At 43.4% G+C, this 20435-nt stretch overlaps 1 protein-coding gene across 2 annotated transcripts in view; it reads right to left on the bottom strand.

The window, feature by feature from the left end:
• SLC5A11 (solute carrier family 5 member 11) overlaps positions 1–20435 on the bottom strand; it is a 73776-nt gene that overhangs the window by 28913 nt on the left and 24428 nt on the right. For both annotated transcript variants that reach the window (XM_055561410.1, XM_055561411.1), the window contains exons 3-6: positions 16968–17126; positions 14269–14340; positions 7862–7966; positions 6609–6668 (exon numbers count right to left, since the gene is read on the bottom strand). In XM_055561410.1, the coding sequence (XP_055417385.1) occupies positions 6609–6668; positions 7862–7966; positions 14269–14340; positions 16968–17102 (372 nt within the window). In that variant the 5' untranslated portion in view covers positions 17103–17126. The remainder of the gene's footprint in view (positions 1–6608; positions 6669–7861; positions 7967–14268; positions 14341–16967; positions 17127–20435) is intronic.

Genomic DNA, 20435 nt, shown 5'->3' with positions numbered 1-20435 from the left:
GGTCTTGCTGGAGAGCGACATTCCTATCCTTGGCTGACAGCCTTTATTATCAATTGACCTCCATTTCGATCTACAGAGAGCTGCACAGCCTGCTACATGCAGGAAGTTTCTAATGAGCTAAGAGAGGAAGGAGGCATGAAAGTCATCAGAAAGTGAGCGGCACTGGTATCTAGAAATCAGACTCTGGGGAGAAACGTGATGCTAGCTGACAGATGGGAGGCAGCGCCCAGGCTGTTTGTCGTAAAGTGGCTGAGAAGGCAATTTGGAAGAAAACAAGGTTGAGAGACAGAGATGTGAATGACTGTTGACACAGGAACCACCCTATGAGTGTTGCTGGGTGAACATTAACAGGAAATAAACACAGCCAATGACAGCTGCCCCGAGAGAGGACCTCCTGAGCTCCATGCTCTGGGGGCTCCTCATCTTCTGAGGATGGAGGGTGGCGAGAGGACGTCAGCATCTGTCTTACTCTCCCTTGAATCAGATCCAGACCGCCACACACCATCCTCATGGGAAACCCCTCCCTCTTCCTCAGAAAGCCATGTCATCAGTCATAGCAACCTCCGCTCACCCCAACCCTCCCCAGAACCCTGTTCAGCAGCCAATGAGAATTTCAGTTCCTTTGTGGTCTTGCCCTCTTTCTAGGCTTTCCTCCAGTCTGGAAGCAGTTTCAAGGACAGTGCAGAGAACCTACATGGGACACCTTGTACAGTGTCTTAGCCCCAACAACAGACAGGCATTTCTACCTCAACAACTCATTTCTCTGGCCAGCATCCAAACCTCGTCATCTCCAGGACTCCATTCACCTCCAATCCCCAAAGTTTTCATCAATTCCACCATCTCATTTGCTCAGCCTGATGACCCTGGCTTTGGCACTTGACTGAGATTTTCAGTCCCTAAATGGTGCCTCTTCTTTTGAATGTCAGCTCATCCTGCCTTTTGATTCCTTCTGAAATCATGGACCCTGCTACTGAGTAGCTTCAACAAATATTTTTCAAGTATCCACTATGTATCAGACACTACTTACTTTTGGCTGCCCTGGGTCTTTGCTGCCGCGTGTGCAGGCTTTTGATTGCAGCGGCATCTCTTGTTGCAGCGTATGGTCTCTAAGTGTGCAGGCTTAGTAGTTGTGGCCCACAGGCTTAGTTGCCCTGTGGCACATGGCATCTTCCTCAACCAGGGATCAAACCCATGTCCTCTGCACTGGCAAGCAGATTCTAAACCCCTGGACCACCAAGGAAGTCCCCAGACCTTATTCTACACACTGAGAGAAACCAAAACTGGTTCCTGCCCTCCTGGAGCTTACGATCTAATGGGAGAGACACGCAGTCTAGTGCAGTGGCCCTCAATGGAAAGAAGAAGATTTCCTATCTCCCCAGGGAACATGTGGCAATGTCTGGAGACGCTGTGGCTGCCACAATTTGAAGGGTGCCATTGTCATCTAGTTGTAGCTCAGTCGGTAAAAAATCTGCCTGCAGTGCAGGAGACCCGGGTTCGATCCCTGGGTTGGGAAGATCCCCTGGAGAAGGAAATGGCAACCCCACTCCAGTATCCTTGCCTGGAAAATCTCATGGACAGAGGAGCCTGGTGGGCTACAGTCCATGGGGTTGAAAAGAGTCAGGCACAACTGAGCGACTATCACTAATACTAATTGTCATCTAGTGGATAGAGATAGGGGATGCTGAGAAAACATCCTAAAATGCACAGACCACCCCTCATACATGCATATACACACACACAGCAAAGACTTATCCTGGTCCAGGGACTTCCCTGGTGTTCCATTAGCCAAGACTCTGTGTTGTCAATGCAGGGGGCCTGGGTTCAATCTCTGGTCAGGGAACTAGATCCCATGTGTGGCAACTGAGACCCAACACAGTCAAATAAATAGATATTAAAAAAAAGAGAATTAGCCTGCCCCAAATGTCGCCACAGCTAATGTTGAGAATGTATAGTGGGAGAGACACAGTCTAATGGGAGAGGTGGATTAATCTGATAATCACACAAGCAAATACAAAACAGCCATGATAGCAAACAAAGGAGGAGACTTAACCTAACCAGAAAGGTTAGCCCTCCAGACAGGGCTTCCTGGGGGAAGAGTTGCTTAAAGTAGGAATTGGACAGATGATAGGAGCTAACAAAGTCACAAAGGAAAAGGAAACTTTACAAGAAGAGGGGAAAGTTTTGCATTAGGCTGGTGATGCAGAGCCTGTTGAGGATGAGAAACTGTTAAATACTGTCTGGAATACAGTTCGCATACAGCTCAATAAATCCTTCTTCAAAGAACGAATAAATGAATGAACTGACAGGAGTATACTGTGGATGGAGAGTAGGGTGGATCTCTAAACAGTAGGAGTCATTTTCCGTATTCAAAAGTAAAATTGGTCTATAATTTTCTTGATGGATAAAATTAGCATCATCCTAGTCTCAAAACATGGTATACAAAAGTCAATCCTAGGTGGATAATTGACTTAAAAATGAAAAGTTCTAGATGGTAATATAGGAGAATATCTTTATGACCTTTGAATAGGAAAATATTTTTAAAATAAGATATAAAAGGCAGTAATTAAGGAAAAGTGGTAAATGGAACACCATTAAAATTAAGATCAGTTAAAGAGAACCCTCTTACACCATTGATGGCAATGTAAATTGGCACATTCACTATGGAAAACAGTACGCAGGTTCCTTGAGTGAGTGAAAGTTGCCCAGTTGTGTCCGACTCTTTGTGACCCCATGAAATCGAGGTCCATGGAATTCTCCAGGCCAGAATACTGGAGTGGGTAGCCTTTCCCTTCTCCAGGGGATCTTCCCAAACCAGGGATCGAACCCAGGTCTCCTGCATTGCAGGTGGATTCTTTACCTGCTGAGCCACAAGGGAAGTGGAGTTTCCTTAGAACAGTAAATGTAGAGTTATTGTATAATCCAGCAATCCCACTCCTGGGCATGTATGCCAGAAAAGATTATAATTCAAAAAGACACATGCAACCCATGTTCACAGCAGTATTATTTAAAACAGCCAAGACATGGAAGCAAGCTAGATGTCCATCGACAAACAAATGGATAAAGATGTGATATATGTATACAATGGAATATCACACAGTCATAAAAAAGAATGAAATAATGCCATTTGCAGCAACATGTATGCACCTAGAGATTATCATACTAAGTGAAGTAAGTCAGAGAGAGAACAAATACTGTATAATATATTTGATGTCTAAAATATGACATAAATGAACTTATCTACAAAACAGAAATAGTCTCAGACAGAGAACAGGCTTGTGGTTGCAAAGGGGGTGAGTAGTGGGGGAGGGATGGATTGGGAATTTGGGGTTAGCAGATGCAAACTCATCTGTAGAATGGATAAACAACAAGGTCCTCCTGTATAGCACAGGGAACTACATTCAACAGCCTATGATTAACCGTAATGGAAAAGAATATGGAAAGAATATATATATATATATATATGTATAACTGCATCAATTTGCTGTACAGCAGAAATGAACACAATGTTGTAAATCGACCGTACTTGAATAAAATAGCTTTTATTTTTTATTATTTTTTTTTTATAAAATAGCTTTTAAAAAGATCTGTTTATCAAAAAATACCATTAAGAGTTAAAATGCAAACCACAGAGTAGGGGGCAAAGACACTTGCAATACATGTAATCAGCTTGTTTCCAGAATGTACAAAGAACTTCTATCAATAAGAAGAAACTGTAGAACATAAGAGAAAAGTTGGCCAAAGTCCTAGACATGTTACTTTCCCGAAGAGGACAATGAATGGCCAGAAAATATATAAACAGAATTGCCAATGGAAAGCACAGGGAGAAAACTACACAGTCACCAAATTGGCAAGGATTTTAAAACTGGAAAATGCCAAGTATTGCCAAGAACATAGAGCAATGGCACAAAGGGAATTTGCATGCCCCACTGCTGGGAGTATAAACTGAGAGAGCTACTCTGGGAAGAAATTTGGCAATGTCTAACCAAACTTGGCACCCCACTCCAGTACTTTTGCCTGGAAAATCCCATGGATGGAGGAACCTGGTGGGCTACAGTCCATGGGGTCGCGAAGAGTCGGACACGACTGAGCCAGTTCACTTTCACTTTTCACTTTCATGCATTGGAGAAGGAAATGGCAACCCACTCCAGTGTCCTTGCCTGGAGAATCCCAGGGACGGGGGAGCCTGGTGGGCTGCCGTCTATGGGGTCGCACAGAGTTGGACACGACTGAAGCGACTTAGCAGCAGCAGCAGCAGCAGCAACCAAACTTGATAAACACATCCAATGACCCAGAAATTCCATCTATAGTTAGATTTTCCTCCATAAACATAATGTTTATATTCATCAGGACACTTGTATAAAAACGTTACCAGGACTTCCCTGGTGGTCCAGTGGTTAAGAATCCACCTGGCAACACAGGGGACATGGGTTCGTGGTCTGGGAAGATCCCACGTGCCGTGAGGCAGCTAAGTCTATGCACCACAATTACTAAGCCTGCAGTCTAAAGCCTGTGGTCTGCAACACGAGAAGACACCGCAATGAGAAGCCCAGGCACTGCAGCGAAGAACACGCCCCACTCAGCGCAACTAGAGAAAGCCCACGTGCAGCAACGCAGACCCAGCACAACCAAAAATAAATAAGTAATTTTTAAAAATGTTATCAGCAACACTGTCCATCACAGGCTAACACTGTGCTGTGCTGTGCTTAGTCTCTCAGTCGTGTCCGACTCTGTGACCCCATGTACGGTCCCCACCAGGCTCCTCTGCCCATGGGGGTTCTCCAGGCAAGACTACTGGAGTGGGTTGCCACGTTCTCCTCTAGGCTAGCATTAGGAACAACCTAAATGCTTGTGAACAAAAGGAGAGACAAATATACTGGAGTATAATCATACTCTGGGATACTACATAGCAATGGAAATTAACCAGGTACACGCAAGGAAAGAACGTTACCCACCATTCCATGTACTATATTTCATTCCAAAAGAGTAAAATTAAACCATATTCTTTAGGTGTGCACAATTAAAACTATAAAGAAAAGTAAGGGAGTGAGCTCAGTGAAAGTCACAAAGAAAGGAAGACATTGCTATCTGGTAAAGGCACGTGAGGGAGAGTATGACACTTTGTGACTCGATCTGGGTATTCATTTTACAACAATTTGTTAAGCACCACATTTGTGTCTTATCACTTTTCTGTGTTTATTTTATTGCCCAATAGAAATGGATTGGGTAGTTTTTTATTGCTCCTCAGCACTGTGGCATTTATTATCTAACATCAGCTTCATCTCCCCTTTGAATAAAATGTTGACCAAAGAACGGCTGGAGCCACAGGAATTTTTAATTGAGCAATAAAGCCTGGAGATCCTTTCACAGCAGCACAATTCTGTCAATTTCAGCCCTTTTCACGGCATGATATTCACAGTACAGATACCCAGTCCCCCAATCAGTGATACTGTGGGAGTCCCCAGGTTTCTCTATTACAAACCACAGCAATCATTTCAATTCTTCATGCCTCTTCTTAACCTTCAACCACACAAGTTCCTTCCTCACTCTCAGCAAATGACACCATCTTCTACTTCACAGAGAAAATAGAAACCATCAGCTAAAAATATCTGGCCACCCTACCTTTAAACTGACCTACATCTCCGCCATCCTTTACTCCTTCCTATTCAAGGTGCTCAAGAAAGACCCACTGATCCAGAGATCTTCATTTCTAGTTAGTGTTATTCTGCCTCAGAGATTTTGTCCATGTAGGGGCTGGGCAGACCCAGGCTTCCCGTCGACCAAAAGCCATGCTTTTAGACTCAGTATTATCTCCAAGCGAGATCATTTATTTATTCCTACCTCACTGCCTTTGCATAAGATTGCACTATTTCCAGTACAGAGTGATTTTTTAAATGATTTTTCTGATCATTAAGTAGTTCGACTTTGTATATTTTTTAGTTTCCATAATAAAAAGTTAAAATCAGTCATTACTTGATGAATAACACTGATACTGTGTGATCTTGGTCTGCCTAGTAGAATATCTAAAACAGGACTAAGTCGAGAGGGTATGTGTGACAGAAAGCTGTCAATAAGAGCAGAAGTGATTTTTTAAACTACCTCTGTCAGCAAGTCTAAAGCACTACTATTTTGTAACAAAAAATTTGACATATTACATCAGCCAGAAATAACTCAATTATTATAGTTTTAGGTGGAAAGGAAGGAAAAAAAATCACTGAATCATGTGGGTGTGTGTATCTGTGTTGAAAGCAGTAATCTGTTAAGGCTTAAACATTCAGAAAAGACTGTGATTTTGTGTTTTGACATTCAAAAAAAAAATTTTTTTTTGAGCCCACATTTCTTCCAGCCTCTGAATACCCAACATGTATCTTTGATGTCATTACTCAAAATGTTCCATCATTACTAGGTGGGAATTACCAAGGACAGTGTTCTTAATTGTCCTAATTAATACACGAGTCACCGCTCACTGATGCTGCAACCTCTTGGGGACTGTGTAACTGATGTCCACTGGCAGGACAGAGGGATGCTGCTGGGAGGGAAGGGATGAACGCAGGGCTGACCCTCCCTAAGGATCTTCCTATTCCATAGCACCTGGGCCCCCTCAGACTCACCTGACCAGTGATGTAGATTGGAAGGAAGATCCAGGACAACATCAGCACGAAAAATAAGCCCTGCCCGAGAAAACAGAATCAGGACTCAGCTCCTGCCCACATTGTGGTGACAATTTGGATTTCCTTATGTCTGGATGGAAACTGGTCTGGTCTGCTCTGGTTCCATCTCTTGCTTACTGAGTAACTCACCCTCCCTGGGCCATCACATCCCCATATTTAAACAGAACATGGGGATGAAGTGGGGCAGAGTGGCTCCCAGGGCTATGTCTCCCAAACCTTGCATATCCCACTTTGTCCCCTTGTGTTCCCTCCCCTCCTTGGGCAGGGGTTAAAACAAGGCTGTGAGGTCAGGCAGGTCATGCTGATGAATAGCTGGTGCTGGGAGAGTTTACACAGGTCTCTGAGGCTCATTTTTCTCACCTGTGCGATGAGAGTAACAGCACCACCACTGGGTTGTTGCAAAGGAATCAGTAAGACGATGCTTACTGAGCACTTATTATATTCCAGACATTCCCGTGCACGTTTTACAAGCATGAAGTCATTTAATCCTCACAACAACCCGATATGGAAGGTACCATTATTTTCTCTGTTTTATACATGAGGTTCAGAAAGGTCAAGTAATTTGCCCAAGGTCACATAGCCTGTAAGTTTTAGAGCCCAGATTTGAATCCAGATGGTTTGGTTCTAATCTGTAATTGAATCCCATAATATGATGATGTATGCAGTGTACTTAAGTCTATGGCACAGGGTAAGCGCTTAAAAAATGAGTTGTTATGAAGATGAAGATCACTATTAATAAGTGCATCCCCTCCCAATCAGTAAAAATCATATCCTGAATGAGCCTGCTACACAGAGAGTGTGTCCTGTCTCCTGAGTATCTGCAGGGTGGCAAAAAGATCAAGAACCATGGAACCACATAAGTTTTGTGATGGGCAATTGATATCTAATATACAGAAACACCCCCCAGTCCCACAAAACCTTGTATCTTCTGCCTCTGCACAGAAGAGACTCGTGCCTTCTTTACACATATATTTGCCTTATGGACTCCCATCAAGCAAACACGGGGAAGCCTGCAATATGACTTGTAGATCAAATTGATTTTTGCTAACCAGGGATGCCCTTGATGCTTCCTGCTTGTTTCTTCATAAAGCACCACTATATTTAGAAGAGCAGAGCATGCATAAAGCTGCCCCCTGCCCAGGATCCACCTGTTAGGTAATCTTGAACTGACATTGCCCTGGAAACATACTTACATTAAGCTCGTAAGCAGTTACAGAAAGACCCGCAGCAGCACCTGACCCTGCCAGGCCAACAAAATGTCCACTTCCAACGTTGCTGGCAAACAAGGATGCACCCACCTGTGGGGAGACGGACAGGTCAGATCTTGCAGCCAAGCTCTGCGGTGGCTTCTTCCCACTCCCCTTCTTCCCATACTCCAAAGGGACCAAGACAAAAGGAGAAAGTGGGGCCATCCCTAGTTTATCTAGCAATAAAAACCTCTTCTCCGAGACTCTTTTACTTCCACCTTTAGGAAACTGACATAACAAATATGCATATCTAGGTTGCCTAAAATGTAAATTGTGCCCCCCACTAGGCTTGTGCAGTGCACAACTGAACAACTGTATGCAGCATCCCTAGGGGTTAGGGAGGATAACAGGTGTTGAAGAAAGTGCTCCAGGATGAGAATCAGGAAGCCTGTGTTGTTCCTCAGTTCCACTTCTCACTTGGCAAAGTGGAGAGCCCTTCTAGTAGAACTCTAAGTGAGCAGAACAGTTCTTGAGGACCCCAATTCCTGGACTTCATTGATTACATAAGACAGACTTGGGCACCTGGCCCCAAGTTGAGCCAATTACATTCTCTCTCCTGGGAATCTGGACCTGGGAAATCATCTTTGCTGGTCCCTTAGACTTGGGGGCATGTAACCCAGGGCAGTGTGTGTGTAGCAAGGGGATGGGGAGCGGGGTGAATAGCACATTCATGTCTGCCACTCTGAGAGGAGAATGGAGAAGACTTGCAGAAAAAGGCAGCTCAAGGGAGGACAGAACCAGATAGAGACAAAGATAGAGACAGATGATGGGGGGAGAGAGCGGGAACTGTTTGCGAGGGGACTGTGGTGCCTCCCGTTGACTTTCTAGTCCCTGGTTTTCATCTGACTCTATGCGTTGGTCTGTCAGTATCACTTGAGTGTTATAGCTTAGTAGTGTTTTGAAGTAGAGAAGTCCTAAATCCTCCAACTTTTTTCTTCCTTTTCAAGTTTGTTTCAGCTATTCTGGGTCCCTGGTGTTTCCATCTGAATTTTAGGATTGCCTTACCAATTTCTGCAAAAAAAAGGAGGGGGGGTGTGATGCAGATGGAATTATGACAGGGATTGTGTTGAATCTATAGTTCAGTTTAGGGACTGTTACTATTTGTGTTAAATAGACACTACCTAATGTGCCCTTTTAATTCCCTTACTAGCTCAGGCAGCTGCAATGTCAAATTGATGGTTTTTTAACTAACACCTCTGGATAAAAAAGCTGCTCATGCTGCATGATCATTGATTTGGATCAAATAAAGACAAGTTGTACAAAGGGTGCATTCTAGAGTAAAACACTGGCAATAATATGAGAATGAGGCTTTGAACAAGATCCAATCCTGTTCTAACCTACTGGTCTTCAAGACTACTGCAGAGCTGAAGAGAAGGGGATGGGAATAGAGCCAGGTGAAACACGACAAAGCTTCCTGTTCTTATTGCGATTCAGTTGTTTTTCTTGAATTAAAGCTCCCTGGGGGCTTCCCTGGTAAAGAACCTGCCTGCCAGTGCAGGAGACATGAGAGACACAGGTTCAATCCCTGGGTCAGGAAGATCCCCTGGAGAAGAAAATGGCAACCACTCCAGTATTCTTGCCTGGAGAATCCCATGGAGAGACGAGCCTGGCGGGCTATAGTCCATAGGGTCACACAGGGTCAGACACGACTCAAGTGACTTAACACACACGCATGGGGGCTTCCCTGGTGGTACAGTAGATAAGAATCTGTCTGCCAATGTAGGGGACACAGGTTTGATCCCGGGCCTGAGAAGGGTCCGCATGTCAGGGAGCAACCAACCCCATGCTCAGCAACTACTGAAGCCCACGTGCCCTAGAGCCTGTGCTCTGCAACAAGAGAAGCCACTGCAATGAAGAGGAGCCCCTGCTCACCACAACTAGGAAAAGCCCACGCAGCAACAAAGACCCAGCGCAACCCCAAAACGAATAAAGTAAATAAATAATTCAATAATTCAAAAAAAAAAAAGCTCTCTGGAGGAAATTTCAAAGATCTTTACTCTGCCATTCCCAATGACACCACCCTGCCTGTTCCTCTGAAATGTGACTTTTCCACTCTTCCCATAAAGAACCCACACTGGCTGATGGCTTGTTTTGACCGATATGATGCAGTGAAAGTGACGCTGTGTGACTTCCAGGTCAAGGCTCAGCAGCCCGGCAGCTTTAATTTTTGCCCTTTCGAGTCAAACGCCTTGTAAAAGCCTTGGGCTGGGTCACTAAACGATGAGGGGCATGTAGAGAGTGAAGCTCCAGCCTTCTAGCCATCCCCACCAGAGCCACATCTGTGGATGGGGCCGTCTTGGTGTCTAGCCCATCCAGCCAACAGCTAAATGCAGCCAAAGAGCTAAAGTGCTAAAGAGCAGAGGAGGAACCACCCACTCTACCATGCAATCATTAGAATAATACACTGAGACTTCCCTAGTGGTGCAGTGAGTGAGAGTCTGCCTGCCAATGCCAGAGAAATGGGTTCAATCCCTGGTCTGGGAAGAATCCACATGCTGTGGAACTGAGCAGCTAAAGCCTGTGCACCCCAACTCCTGAGTCCTCACCCTAGAGCCCACGAGCTGCAACTACGGAGCCTGTGTGCCTAGAGCCTGTGCTCCGAAACAAGAGAAGCCACTGTAATGAGAAGCCTGTGCACTTCAGTGAAGAGCAGCCCCCACTCACGGCAACTAGAGAGAGCCCAAGTGGAGCAATGAAGACGCAGCATAACCAAAAATTAATCTTTTACAAAGATATAATATACTGTATATACTGTATCTATATATAACGGAGTCAGTTTGGTATACAGCAGAAATTAACATAACATTGTAAGTCAGCTATACTTCAGCTTTTAAAAAATAAATAAAAAAAATTAATACACTGTAGTGGTTGTGAGCAACTACATTTATGGGTGGCTTCTTAGGAGCAATAGCTAACTGATGCACTTGTTCCAAAGCCCTTTCTCTTAACCACCCCTCCTTTTCGTTGACATCATTCTCCGGAGTGAAGAAAGCAAAGAAAGTTCCACAACTGCCCTTTTCTTCTTGACCTGGAGAAGGGTCATCCAAGAATATGAGCAAAGAAATGGATACAAGTATGCAAAAGCAGGCATACTTAGGTGAGCAGCTATATTCCAACTGAATTTTTTTTTTTTTTGAGCCCAGCATCACTCATGATAAAGACCATTTGACCAGTATTTCTTAAAGTTCAATCATTGCGGGACTTCCCTGGTGGTCCAGTGGCTAAGACTTCACCTTCCAATGCACAGGATGTGGGGAGCTAAGATCCCACATGCCTCATGGCCAAAAATCCAAAACACAAAACAGAAACAATATTGCAACAATTTCAGTAAAAACCGTAAAGAAAAAATTCAGTCACTGAGTACTTCTTTTGTAGCCATCTCTATGTCCACTACACCTGCACTGGTATTTACTCAACATTTTACCTTATACTGACTTCTTTAACTTATATATATGATTATGTATTTTATTATTTAACCAATTATTATATATTAATATGATACATGCATATATATGTATTTACAACTTTATGTGGAAAACCAGTATCACTTGCTTTACATAGAAAAGAACCATACAAATAAAATGAAAATGAAAAAAAAAAGTTATAAAATTCTATCTAGGTTCTCCAGACTACCAAATTTACTTACCCTGAAGCTTGCATTCTCTTTGTTAAACACAGATTAGTCCGTGCTAAAAGACCGGTAAAGCCATCTTAGTAGCAAACTGTGACTTTCTTTTATGTAACCAAAAGGACTGACTGAGAATAGGAAAGGGAATGTTCCCACGACGTAATCTGACGTTACTCAGTGTTGTGTCTGCACAACTGAAAAATCGCGGTGCACCCGTTCTTCACACTTAGGAAACGCTGCACTAGATTACAGGCTCCGTGAGGGTGAAGACAAGCTCAGTGAGGTCTCCTCTGTTTGGTGCAGTGCTGGACAGGGAACTGTTCTAATGAATTCACTGAATATATAATGCAGAGCTCATTTTTGGTATCTTTTGAGAACAGTGTGGTCATTGTCTTCAGACATCGTATAGACCAGAGGCTCAGATACCTGTTATCTCTCTGTATCTTACATCTTTTGGACTCCCTGCAAATGGGAAATGTCTTCTCTCTTTTTATTTGGGAGATTTAACAATTATAATAGAAGATCATGAATAAAATGATCATTCCTGATTCCTTACTCAGGACCCATGAAGCAGAGGCCTATGTGCATATGTGTGTGTGCATATGTGTATACATGTGTGCACATATGTGTGCATGTGTGTATTTCCACAAACTGTGGAAAATTCTTCAAGAGATGGGAATACCAGACCACCTTAGCTGCCTCCTGAGAAACCTGTATGCAGGTCAAGAAGCAACAGTTAGAACCGGACATGGAACAACAGACTGGTTCCAAATTAGGAAAGGAGTATCTCAAGGCTCTATACTGTCACCCTGTTTATTTAACTTATATGCAGAGTCCATCATGCGAAATGCTGGGCTGGATGAAGCACAAGCTGGAATCAATATTGCCAGGAGAAACATTAATAACCTCAGATATGCAGATGAATCTACCTCTATGGTAGAAAGCAAAGAGTAACTAAAGAGTCTTTTGACAAAGGTGAAAGAGAAGGGTGAAAAACATGGCTTAAAATTCAACATTCAGAAAACTAAGATCATGGCATCCAATCCCATCACTTCAAATAGATGGCAAATAGATGGAGAAACAATGGAAACAGTGACAGATTTTATTTTCTTGGGCTCCAAAATCACTGCAGATGGTGACTGCAGCCATGATATTAAAAGATGCTTGCTCCTTGGAAGAAAAGTTATGACAAACCTAGATAGTGCATTAAAAAGGAAGGACATTACTTTGCCAACAAAGGTCCATCTAGTTAAAGCTATGGTTTTTCCAGTAGTCATGTATGGATGTGAGAGTTGGACAGTAAAGAAGACTGAGTACCGAAGAATTAACGCTTTTGGACTGTGGTGTTGGAGAAAACTGTCGAGAGTCCCTTGGACTGCAAAAGACCAAACCAGTCAATCCTAAAGGAAACTAATCTGAATATTCATTGGAAAGAGTGATGCTAAAGCTGAAGCTCCAATACTTTGGCCACCTGATGTGAAGAGCCAGCTCATTAGAAAAGACCCTGATGCTGGAAAAGATTGAAGGCAGGAGGAGAAGGGGACAGAGGATGAGATGGTTGGATGGCATCACTGACTCAACACACATGAGTTTGAGTGGGTTCCCGGAGATGGTGAAGGACAGGGAAGCCAGGCGTGCTGCAGTCTATGGGCTCACAAAGAGCAGGACATGACTGAATGACCTAACAACAACAACAATGTATTTAGCAATGCCTTTAGCTCCCCTTGAATAGAGAATACTAATTGGGCTGTTGTATTTGTTATTTGGGTTCTCAACATTCTTTCTACCTTGTCTCAGTAATGGTCTCCTGCTGTCCTTCAGGGTCTAGCCCTTCTTATTTCTCATCACATACACCTCAGAGCAGGCTCCACGCCCTCCAGATAAGGTGCTGAGTGTGTGACCCACACTTGAGTTATTTAACACAGCAAACTACCTTGGTCACAGTGACTAACACAGAAATGGGCTTGGGACACATATTTTCCAGGGATCCTGCCATGGAAGCAGGTGCTCTTCCCATGCTAGGCTGGAGACAGAAAGGATGGAAAGTCTGGAGGAGTGGCCATCATCTTGTTGACATGAAGTTGAGCCTGTTTGGGAATGGCACCCTTCCAGAAGAAGAGATGCTGATAGAGATAGATAGATAATAGACAAATAATGGATAGATGGATAAATGTGTGTGCTTCATCGCTCAGCCCTGTGTCTGACTCTTCCCGACCCTATGGACTGTAGCACACCAGGTTCCTCTGTCTATGGGATTTTCCCAGTCAAGAATCCTAGAGTGGGTTGCCATTTCCTCCTCCAGGGGATCTTCCCAACCCAGGGATTGAACCCACATCTTCTGTGTCTCCTGCATTGCAAGTGGATTCTTTATCCTCTGAGCCATCAGGGAAGCCCAGATAGACAGGCAGATAGATAGAAAGATAGATATTAATAGAAAGACAGATAGATAGACAGATAGATGGAATAAACAGAGGGAGAAACCAGGTCCCAGGGATCACTTGCGCCCCTATACCCTGCCATACCTGAAACCAGACCAACTCTAGGTTTTTCCCTTAGGTGAGCTGATGGATTCTTTTTGTTCAAACAATTTCGAGTTGGAGCTAAGTCTTCTCTAGTTTAGACTGTGACTTCCAGACAACATGGAACCAGAGAGTCCTGAGAAAGCAAAGGCTAGACAGAGTATCAGGACTTGAAGAGTCTTTTAATTGAACCAAAGACTACTTACTGGCCACCACAGCATGTTGCCTCCAGCTAGAAAGTAGCCTTTCACGGTGTCTCTTTTGGTCTTCACTGTGGACTGAAACAGAGAAGAGCAGTGGGTAAAGGAAGTGTTAGTAATCAGAGGCACCCCCAGATGGTCTAGTCCCAGATTATAACCCGGGAGTCCAGCAAGCCAGATTCAGACATCAAATATATTTTGGAGTTTGTTTGGTATGGGGTTTTGTTTGTTTTTGTAAGAGTCCCTGAGCAATACTTCCCATGGCCATTATTTGCATGAAATATCTTACTTCACTATTTTTTGCACCATGCAGTTTGTGAGATTTAAGTTCTCCAACGAGGGATGGAACCTGGGTCCTCAGCAGTGAGAGCACAGAGTTCTAACCACTGGACAACCAGGGAAGTCCCTTAACTGTAATTTTTTTTTTTTTTTAAGTGAGGGACTTCCCTGGTGTTTCAGAGGCTAAGACTCTTTTCTTCTACTTCCCTAGTTAGGGAACTAAGATCCTATATGCACTGTGGTGAGGCCCCAAAATAAAAATTTTAAATTAAAAAAAAAAAGCCTCTCAGGTCCTTCAAAAAATTAGTATAGGTGATGTATGATATCATATAAGTTATAGGTGATTTACAATTTTAAAGGTTGTACTCCATTTATAGTTATAAAATACTGGCTATATCCTCTGTATTGTGCAATATATTCTTGCAGCTTATTTTATGCATAATAGTTTGTACCTCTTAATGCCCTACTCCTCTGTTTCTCCTCCCCTCTCCCCACTGATAACCGCTAGTTCCTTCTCTACATCTGTGATCCTACTTTTTTGTTCTTTTTATTTTTTTTCTTAAGATTGTTTTTTGATGTGGATCATTTTTAAAATTCTTTATGGAATTTGTTTCAATATTGCTTCTGTTTTATGTGGGGGTTTTTTGTTTGCTTTTTTGATGATGAGGCACGTGAAATCTTACTTCCCTGACCAAGGATGGAACCCACATCCAGCCAGGGAAGTCCTTTTACTTCTTTTTAGTTATTTTCACTAGCTTGTTGTACTTTTTAGATCAAACATGTTTTGTTTGACCCATGGTTTGTTTTTTCTGTTTATGTATTTGTTTCTGGCCGTGTGGAGTTTTGGTTGTGGCACCCAGGTTTCTCTCTGGTTGTGGCACACGGGCTCAGTAACAGATGGGATATTAGTTCCCCTACCAGCGATCGAACCTGTGTTCCCTGCATTTGAAGGCGGATTCTTAACCACTGGTCCACCATGGAAGTCCCTGTTTGATGTCTGGTTTTTAAGATTTTCATTTGAATCCCTTAGAGGAGACAAACTGTTGAGGTCATCACCCCCTACAACTCCCTGCCTCACACATGTATAATAACCTACTAGGTCCCCCTAGACATCTGAGTTTTAGACCATGCTTTGTCTGTGACAGCCCACACTGGATGTCATTTACTGAGTATCAGTACTATGTACCCGGGGGCTGCCCTGGTGACTCAGACGGTAAAGAATCTGCCTGCAATGCAGGAGACCTGGGTTCTATCCCCTGCGTCGGGAAGATCCTCTGAAGAAGTAGCAACCCACTCCAGTGTTCTTGCCTGGAGAATTCCATGGACAAAGGAGCCTGGAGGCTACAGTCCATGGGATTGCAAAGAGTCCGACACGACTGAGTGACTTTCATTCAGTCACTCACTATGTGCCAGGCTCTGCAGTAAGCATTTTGAAGCATCATCTCATTTTAATCCTCACCAACTCCTGTGAGAGCTTCTCTGGTGTCTCAGATGGTAAAGAATCTGCCTGCAATGCAGGAGACCCAGGTTCCATCCCTGGGTTGGGAAGATCCCTTGGAGGAGGGAATGGCAACCTACTCCAGTATTCTTGCCTGAAGAATTCCATGGACAGAGGAGCCTGGAGGGCTACAGTCCATGGGGTCACAAACAGTTGGACTGAGCAACTTTCACTTTCAATTTCTATGAGGTTGGTATCATCAAGCCAATCTAATACACGAACAAACCAAGGCTCAGAAGTAGTCCCTTATCTAGTGCCATATTTCTACAGAGAGGAAGACTGAGAACTCAAGCCCAGGTCAGCCTGATTTCAGAGCTCTTTGGGAGTGAGCTTCTTGGCCCTAAAGGTACTTTAACAGAGACATTTAAACCACTAAGTGATCTTGGATAAGTTGTAACTTCTTCCAGCTCTGGGTGCAGATATTGGTAAGAGGAGTCTTACTGGATGAGAGATGACATGAAATGATATCTTTTCATCCCTGCAAAAGATCTTACTATAGCAAACAGATACTTTGGCTCATTCCTGCTGAATCCTGACATGGGAAGTATTTTCCAAGAGTAAAGAACTCCTGGTGCTAAAAGGGATCATCTAAATCCAGGGCTCCCCAAACCAGTACTACATCAGAGTCTCCTGATTCTCTTGTGAAATTACAGATTCCCAGCAACTCTAACCCTTATTCTAACTCTGCCTGTACTCCCTAATCCTGATCCCAATCCTGTCTGACTTGAAAACCTTGACTCTTAGGACTTCCCTGGTGGTCCAGCAGTTAGGACTCCACACTTTCACTGCATGGGGTATGGATGTGATCCCTGGTTGGGGACCTAAGAACCCACAAGCCATGCAGTGTGGCCAAAGATAAAAATAAAAAAGAATCAAGTTCTACTTACTGTAAAACCTTGAGCCAGTCTCTCCCTCTGACTTGACTTACCCATAGTCCAACAGCCAGGACAAAGAGGAAATATAGAACCAGCACTGCGATGTCACCTGCTTCCAGCGTCCTCCGGGGAAACGCCTCCAGGGGATCTGACTGTGTGAGTGGAGGGCTGCTGGCGCTGCTCTCCATGGTCCTGAACGAACTCTTGCAACGCTGTGGAAGTGCAAATGTGTGTCACATGCCAGGACCCGGTGCCACTCTCCTCACCCTCTCTGTAACTGTCTCCTTGGGCAACCAAGCAGGAAGACACATGTGGAAGGATGTGTGATGGAGACAGACCTCAGGAAGGCAAATCCATCCGTTCTCTCTGTCATTCACCAAATATTTACAAGGAAGTCACATCCAATCTACAGTTAATGTTCACCAACCCCACCGCTCACTTGGCAAAATACAAAGAAAAACAAACAGCTTAAGTAATATAGATGTCTCACCACCCTCTTTCACGTATCCAGGAGTGAGAGAAAAACAGGACACCCGAGTCAGTCTGTTTCCCTGGTACCTCACAGCCAGGTGAAAGTCAAGCCAGCAATTTTGCCTAAGGCTCAGCCAGTCAATACAATCTTGTTTCACTGCTGGATATGCCCATAAAATGTGTATGTTTATTTATTTTTAAATTTGTATTTATTTTTTATTTTGGCTGCACTGGGTCTTTGTTGTTGCGAGTGATCTTTCTCTCCTCGCAGTGCATGGTTTTTTCATTGTGGTCGCTTCTCTTGTTGCAGAGCACCAGCTCTAGAGTGCACAGGCTTCAGTATTTGTGGCTCGCAGGCTCTAGAGCACAGGCTCAGTAGTTATGGCTCACAGGCTTAGTTGTCCCATGGCATGTGGAATCTCCCAGGACCAGGAATGGAACCTGTGTCCATGCGTTGGAAGGTGGATTCTTAGCCACTGGACCATCAGGGAAGTTGAAATGTGTTTCTTTAATAAACATGTATATAGCACCTGCAACATGACAGGCATCATCCTAAGTGTTTATAACCTTGCAAAGTGGGCAGCCCAATAATGGGGTAACACAACTCATAGATAATAACACAATATAATGTTTCATACAAGTGGGTGTGTATAATGACAGACATATTAAGGATTCAAGCCTAAGAGTCATCCAGTTGGCTCCACCCCTTACTGACCCTGAGAGCTTGGACAAATTCCCTAACTTCTCTAATTCTTTGCATTCCCATCTGAAAATGGGACAATAAGAGGTTACATTTCACAGATCGTCATGATCTAGTACCTGTAAAGTGTGGAGAACAATGCCACACACAGCTGTGCTCAGTAAATTATAGATATTATCACTATTACTAATTTTCTACAATAGGCAGTGAGGCAAAGACCACCTAATTTTACATGGAGGAAAAGAGATGATAGTATATGAGCTGGGTTTTGAAGAATGCGTAGGTGGTCCTACACGCCATGAGCAGGGATGCAGGTACATTCCAGGCTAAGGCAACAGTATCTACAGACATTAAGATGTGAATAAGCATGTCATGCTTAAGGAACCATCAGATTCTTCCCTGAGGATTAAGATTGGGAGCAGGGAAGTGGGTAGTGAGGCTCATTATCTATGAAGGCATTAAACCAGCTCTTTGATGACATTCAAAGGATTCTCTAAGGTCAGTAGTTTTCTTTCTACAGAAAGCAGATATCATCACCTTCAGATATTATCCCCTGTTTCTATAACAAATATTTTATAATACTCTTTTTACTGAATACTGAAATGAAACTCACAGATAATGTTACCTACCTACACACATTTAAAAAATCAATATAAAGCTCTATTATAAAAGAGAAATAAAAGAACAGCAATTTATGGTTAAAATGATGGATAATTCAACATATAACTGCTCCATCTGACGCAAAGGGGGAGTCAGATCCTTTTACCTATTATACTGAGTAAGCTTTGAATTTAAGAGAAATAAGAAAACTGGAATCCATTTGATTCCAGAAGCACAGAATAAAGTGTGACTCTACAGAGGAAAACCAGAATGTTTAAATCTGAAAAAAAAAATGCTTTGTGATTTTAAATGTTATAAAGAAATCCAAACAACTCCCATGATATACCATGTTTTTATAGAGCCCTCTGAGAAATATCAGAGACAGCCCCGATAAAATAAAAAGCCGGTACATTTTTTAAACCATTTTTTAAAAAATTTGAGTACAGTTCATTTACAATGTTGTTAGTTTCAGGTATATAGCAAAGTGATAAATATTTTCAGATTCTTTTCCATTATAGGTTATTATAAGATATAGAATATAGTTGTCTGTGATTTTAATGTAAAGGAAAACCCAGAACACTTGTTTTGTGCAAACTGCAGATAGGTTCTGTGTGCTGTGCTGTGTTTAGTCACTCAGTCATGTCTGACTCTCTGCGACCCTACAGGCTGTAGCCCACCGGGCTCCTCTGTCCATGGAATTCTCCAGGCATGAATACTGCAGTGGGTCGCCATGACCTCCTCCAGGGGATCTTCCCAACCCAGGGATCAAACCCAAGTCTCCTGCATTGTGGGCATATTCTTTACCATCTGAGCCACCAGGGAAGTCCAAGAATACTGGAGTGGGTAGCCTATCCCTTCTTCAGGGGATCTTCCAGACCCAGGAATCGAACCGGGGTCTCCTGCATTGCAGGCAGATTCTTTACCAACTGAGCCACCAGGAAAGCCCCAGAACTGATAGAACCTGGAGATTAACTGAGAGAGGGGAAGAACTGGGGAGCCATTTCCTGCTTCTTACCAGAGCTGCCCAAAGGTGGAGTAGCCTGGTCACCTGGGTGACACATTCCTGGTTCTTAAAGCAAGGCTTTTCATCTGCAACACTATTGGAATTTTGGATCTCGTATGCAGGTCAGGAAGCAACAGTTAGAACTGGACATGGAACAACAGACTGGTTCCAAATAGGAAAAGGAGTACATCAAGGCTGTATATTGTCACCCTGTTTATTTAACTTATATGCAGAGTACATCATGAGAAACACTGGGCTGGATGAAGCACAAGCTGGAATCAAGATTGCCGGGAGAAGTATCAATAACCTCAGATATGCAGATGACACCACCCTTATGGCAGAAAGTGAAGAGGAACTAAAAAGCCTCTTGATGAAAGTGAAAGGAGAGTGAAAAACTTGGCTTAAAGCTCAACATTCAGAAAACGAAGATCATGGCATCTGGTCCCATCACTTCATGGGAAATAGATGGGGAAACAGTGGAAACAGTGTCAGATTTTATTTTTCTGGGCTCCAAAATCACTGCAGATGGTGACTGCAGCCATGAAATTAAAAGACGCTTACTCCTTGGAAGCAAAGTTATGACCAACCTAGACAGCATATTCAAAAGCAGAGACATTACTTCGCCAACAAAGGTCCATCTAGTCAAGGCTATGGTTTTTCCAGTGGTCATGTATGGATGTGAGAGTTGGACTGTGAAGAAAGCTGAGTGCCGAAGAATTGATGCTTTTTAACTGTGGTGTTGGGGAA

Source organism: Bubalus kerabau, chromosome 23 (assembly GCF_029407905.1).
Source record: "Bubalus kerabau isolate K-KA32 ecotype Philippines breed swamp buffalo chromosome 23, PCC_UOA_SB_1v2, whole genome shotgun sequence".
In the NCBI taxonomy this organism is placed as follows: Eukaryota; Metazoa; Chordata; class Mammalia; order Artiodactyla; family Bovidae; genus Bubalus; species Bubalus kerabau.
This window is presented reverse-complemented; position numbering and strand designations above follow the sequence as displayed.